A 6,000-nucleotide genomic window follows, 5' to 3' on the forward strand; every position below is an offset into this window, starting at 1 on the left:
GTTATTTATTTTGTGTGTGTGTGTGTAAGAACTTCTGAAAAAAATTAAAATAAAAAATAGCTTTTTCTAAGTTGTCCTTGACAAATAGATAAGGTTATCTGAGTTTTGCTTAAGCCGAAGAATCTGAGTAGACATATGAACACGAATAAGGTACAAATAAAGGCATAGTTTGCCATCAAGATCCTTACAGAATCCATGTCCCCATAAAACTCCAAAGCAGGATCACAGCTGGCAATTCCTAGACCAATTCAAGCCTCCTGAAAGTTACTGTCTCCCTGATGCACCCTCTACAAACCTCAACCAGGGTGGGGGCAAACACATGGACATAATGGCATCTGCTGTAACAGCCGGAGTTTATTAAACACTTAACAGAAAAATAGTGTTTTGAAAAATACATACCATTGTATGTATAATCCCCTCTAATAGTAACACTGTTATGAATATGCCAAACCTATTTAGTCTCAACACTTAAGTAGCAATATTCTTCATTACTTCATTTTTAGGAGGAGCTATTGGAAAACTACATTAATGCATTTTGCTCAGTGTCTACCGGACTGAATATAATTCCAAGCTGTTGCATGCAGAGAACTGACAGTGGTGCTGAAAAGCTACTTATGCATTAGGCAAAAGTCAACTGACTGAGCATTTCAGGCCATCTAAAAGACCATTTGAAATAAAGTTCTCACAGCCCTTGAGCTGCTTTTCACACTTACGGAGACTACATAAAATAAAAAGGTCTCTCATCCTTGTTTACTTGTAGGGGTGAATGCAATCTGTATGTTTTCCTACTAATTTCTCTATGCATCTAAATTTGAGATGTTACGCCCAAAGCTTCAGTGCTGTCTTTTAACAAAGATCGCTTTAACGGCCACTTGCCCTTCCTCAAATTCCAATGTCAGTGAAAATCATAGGTTGATTTGGAGACTACATGTACATGGTTATCTTCTTGAGAATCCAAGTGAAAATGACAGGATAGCAGACAATCCGAGAGAATCTAAGCTCTTGCTAAAACCCAAGTCTTTGTATGGCAAACTCACTAAGAACATGCTCTTTAAAGCTTATCAGGCATTTTGTGAAGCTATTATTTCCCCCTAAGCAAACAAGAAACAAGAACAAATTTCAAAAGGGTAACTAAATAATTACATGTGACCTTTTATATATATATATGCCTGTGTGTGTGTGTGTGTGTGTGCTGAGCTGAAACACCTGACTAAATATGTGATCAATTCCCTCTTGAAATACTTGCATTCATGCTTATACTATATTCCTTATACGGACTTGAAGTCAATACACACACAAACAATGGAAACTGTAGGAAGAAATGCCCAGATATATTTTCTAAATTCTCGAAAACTGCCTAACCCAGTCAAAAACCACAAAAGACAGAGCAGCTGAGACTCACAAAAACAAGGGATAGCATGAGGGCTCTAGGTGGATAGATGCTTGGCTTGTACAGTTGATTACTTTTTGGAGAAAATCCATGCCACAGATATGACAAATGGAAAGGTGTTGCATTATGAGAGAAAGCCTCAAAGGGATAAAACACAATGAATAATCAAAACTGCAACAGAAGGTAGTGACAGAAGGAAGATAAAATCTTTGAGGTAAACTATAGACATTAAAGCCAAACCTCAAAGAAATATGAGGAGTAGAGATGAGAGGGTCCAGAAAAGAGGGGAGGGAGGGATTGTATTTTTGCAGGCCTTCATGTATCTAGTTTGATGCTATGGGCCTGGCAACCAGTCTCCTTGAACCAGTTCCAGGAATCACCACACCCACAAGGGCAGCTCACACTCAGATCCTCACACACACTGCCCTCAAGCCCAACACAGGCAAATTCTCAAAACGTGGTTAAGCAGCACTAGGCCATTGGTATATAGCAACTCGGGCATCTGATCAAGGACAGTTACAAACAATTGATATGGAAAATTCCAAGTGACAGAATTGGAGGGTATTGATAACCCTGGGATAGGGTGCCACCTAGCTTCCTTCCCAGATAACCTTTACAGTTCCTCTCTGCCCGCAACCCAGCAATGTTCTATCACAGCACTGAGACAGGGGCTTTGCAGCCATTAAAAAATAATAAAATTCCGGTGGCGGAGGAGACCAGCCTTGCACCCTTCAACAAAGGAAGAGGGAGGCTGCTTGGGCTCCTGCTCCTTCCCCACGGCTAAAAGGACACACAAATTCATTCCCCACCAAAGCCTCGGTGCCAAGTTTCCCGAAGCGGATTGCCATGGGGGTAAGGGGAAAAAATATATGTGTGCTTTCAGGAAATCCGTGGAAGAAGAGACCAAATGCAACGAGGCAGGTGAGGAGGTCGAAGCTGCAGCTGCGCCACCACCTTGCGCGGCAGCGCCGCAAACTTGGCTGGCGCGCGAGAGATGGGAGGGACCCGAGCCAAGTCCGGGGGGGGGGGGCAGAGAATGCGGCGCACCGAGGGGGGCGGGGGCGGGGGAGTTTTGCGCTTGGGGCGCACCTGAGCACCCGCAGATATCCTAGAATTGGGGGGTGGGGAAGATAAATTGGGAGCTGTTTATTTCCCCCTTGGAAAACAAGCGCTTTCGCCTCTCCTGTTTGTTTGCTCACACCCACCCACCATACTTTTCAGCCTTGCGCACCCATATCCTAACCCGTTCGCCCTTCCCCTCCCGGGGTGACTTCTCTCCACCCCCCCACCCACCCACACCGCCCCCCACCCACCCACAGACCCCTTGTTTTTCCTCCACGCCTCCTCCGAAGCCCCAAACACCGCGCTATGCCCACCCCTCACAACCACACACAGACCCCTCAAAGCCATTCATTCCCCCCCCACCCCGGTTTGGCTGCTTCTCCCCCCCCCGACCCCCCTCGACCCTCACAAGGGCGGCAGCGGCAGCAGTTTACCTCATACTGGATGTACTGCTTCCTCCACTCCGGGGTGATGTGCGCGGAAAGGTGCTCGGCGAACTTCATCCTGCCGCCTGGGGAGCCGGCTCAGCGGGCGCAGCGCCGGGATGAGGCGCCTCTTTCTCCTCCTCCTGAGGGCGAAGGACCACCGCCGCCGCCGCCGCCGCCGCCGCCGCGCATGAGACCCCTCAGACAGGCACACGCGCGCCGCCCTTCCCGGCAGCAGCAGCCCACAGGCACGAAAGCGCGCCGCCGCTCGTCCCCGCCTCGCTCAGGGTCTCCTCAGCGCCGCCGCCGCCGCCCGCCGCGGCCCCGCAGCCTCCTCCGGCGCCCCTGTGGCAGTAGCGGCGCCCGCCGCCTCCGCCGCCATTTTGCCTCTCCGACCCGCTGAGCCCGCCTCCCCATCCCTAGGCCGGGGCTGACGTCATCGCCTAGGTAACCGCCCCCCGAGAGAGAGAGAGAGAAGGGGAAAAGGGCTCCGCGGTGGGCCACGCCCACCGCTGCTCCCCAGCCTGAGCGCGCGCGCGCACCACCCTAGGGAAGGGGGCGGGGCCGACACTCTTTCTCCCCCCCCCGCCAAAGCGACACGCCCCTTCGCCGCCGAGAGAGGGACACGCCCCTTTCCCCGCGAGGTTCCGCTGCGGTGCAAGGACTGGGATTTCGCAGCCTGCGGGGAGCGTCTGTTTAGCAAGCGCTGCAGCCTTTTGGCGCTCCCTTCCCGAACGCGCTGCAATTCGTCAATGGTGTTTTAATGCAAGGGGAGGGGGGGGGGGGTTATTCTCTATGCCGGTATGTATGTATAAATGTGTGAGCGTGAATCTTTATTTGCATCAGCCACTTTTGTTGTTGTTGTTGTTTAGTCGTTTAGTCATGTCCAACTCTTCGTGACCCCCTGGACCAGAGCACGCCAGGCACTCCTGTCTTCCACTGCCTCCCACAGTTTGGTCAAACTCATGCTGGTAACCTCGAAAACACTATCCAACCATCTTGTCCTCCTTCGTCCCCTTCTCCTTGTGCCCTCCATCTTTCCCAACATCAGGGTCTTCTCCAGGGAGTCTTCTCTTCTCATGAGGTGGCCAAAGTATTGGAGCCTCAGCTTCAGGATCTGTCCTTCCAGTGAGCACTCTGGGCTGGTTTCCTTCAGAATGGATAGGTATGATCTTCTGGCAGTCCATGGGACTCTCAAGAGTCTCCTCCAGCACCATAATTCAAAAGCATCAATTCTTCGGCGATCAGCCTTCTTTATGGTCCAGCTCTCACTTCCATACATCACTACTGGGAAAACCATAGCTTTAACTATACGAACCTTTGTTGGCAAGGTGATGTCTCTACTTCTCAAGATGCTGTCTAGGCCTGTCATTGCCCTTCTCCCAAGAAGCAGGCGTCTTTTAATTTCGTGGCTGCTGTCACCACCTGCAGTGATCGCATTAGCCGCTAGCCATAGCAATAAAAGAACAGGAAATGTAGATAGAGGTGGGAAAAACCTTGACTACAGAAAATACATTTTGGAGGCTGACATCAATATATAATGGGGGGTGTTCTCATTGCCCCTGCTGAAAACCTTGCAGTTTTTGCTGTTACCTGGTCATCTTGGATCTCCTGAAAGGACACAAGAGCAATAGCTGAGTGACCTCAAAAGTATGTGTGTGTGTAATAGGGTTGCCAGCAGGGCCGGATTTAGGTTTGATGAGGCCCTAAGCCAGGGGTCAGCAACCTTTTCCAGCCATGGGCCAGTCTACTTTCCCTCAGACCATGTGGGGGGCCGGACTGTATTTTGAAGGGGGAGAAAATGAACGAATTCCTATGCCCCACAAATAACCCAGAGATGCATTTTAAATAAAAGGACACATTCTACTCATGTAAAAACAAGCTGATTTCCTGGACTGTCCATGGGCCGGATTGAGAAGGCGATTGGGCTGGATCCGGCCCCCGGGCCTTAGGTTGCCTACCCCTGCCCTAAGCTACTGAAGGTAATGGGACCCTTTATATGTCCAGCTGTCCTTTGTCAACAAAAAATTGTCACTGTTTTTTGTTTTGAATATATGCTCTATGGTAATTTATGGAGCTAATAGCTATCTAAAGCCATTTGCACATAACAAAATATGTATTTTATCAAATTAATTGTTGAACTGAAATACAATTAAGAAGAAGTATAGTGATATTTTAGGGAGCAGGCGGGGCCCATTACTTACATCATAGGAGCCTACACAACACAAAACACGTTGCTGTATGTAGGTTTTATTTTATTTGTTTTTTATCTTATATTTTGGAAATGTACATCCAGGGTTTTTTTTTCCTTTACATTTTGTGGGGGGACCCCAAGAGAGTGGGGCCCTAACTATATCTCAGAGGTCAGCAACCTAAGACCCCATGAGGGTCACTTAACTGGCCCATGAGCCACCCCCGAACCAAGCTGCCTGCTCGGCTTGTCCCCACGCGCCGCACTAAACTGGCGCGGCGTGGGGACTCTCTTCTGTGGTTCCAGAAATCGCTTCTGTGCATGCCCAGTAAGGCTTGCCGACCCCTGCTATAGCTTGTTTAGCTTATACGTAAATCTGGCACTGGTTGCCATATTTCAGAATTCCTGACACCCGCAAAGTTGTTGAGCTTTTTCTAAGAAACCACCCTAGTTGTTGAGCTTTCTTTGAGAACAAACACAAATTTGGGGAATTTTTTAGCTTTCTGAGCTGTTTCCATTGCTTTTTCCAAAGCCAGGTTTTCCCTGACATTTTGCCATTTCGGCAAAACCTCCCCTCTCAAGGGTACACACCTGGGCAGTGTGGATGGAGGTCCTGTGCTGCCCAGACGACAGCATTCCTCCTTCTACTGAGATTCCATGACTGTAAATGTGATGGTGAGGATAGCTTCTGACTAGCACAACAATGGTATTGTTATGCCAGTGTAAATTGTGTTCTGCTAATTCATAGTGATTTAGCAGCAGTTATTTTCCACCCAACAGGTACAATGCAAGGATCGAATCACTTATGATAGGTTCTCTGCCATACGTTACAGGTTCCATATGTTCAAAACTCTGCAATATGTTACAGGTTTTGCTTCCCTCCATGCTACAGCATGCTTGCAGATTTTGAAAAACATGTATACGGTACACTT

At 48.7% G+C, this 6,000-nt stretch overlaps 1 protein-coding gene across 1 annotated transcript in view; it reads right to left on the reverse strand.

Moving 5' to 3' along the window:
* Window positions 1-3,174, reverse strand: part of XPR1 (xenotropic and polytropic retrovirus receptor 1) — a 100,075-nt gene extending 96,901 nt beyond the window's left edge. The window contains exon 1 of the mRNA XM_081915091.1: window positions 2,887-3,174. Coding sequence (XP_081771217.1) covers window positions 2,887-2,955 — 69 coding nt within the window. The 5' untranslated portion in view covers window positions 2,956-3,174. The remainder of the gene's footprint in view (window positions 1-2,886) is intronic.
* Window positions 3,175-6,000: the final 2,826 nt, after the last annotated feature.

The sequence above is a fragment of the Podarcis melisellensis genome (assembly GCF_964234715.1).
Source record: "Podarcis melisellensis genome assembly, chromosome: 6".
NCBI lineage: Eukaryota > Metazoa > Chordata > Lepidosauria > Squamata > Lacertidae > Podarcis > Podarcis melisellensis.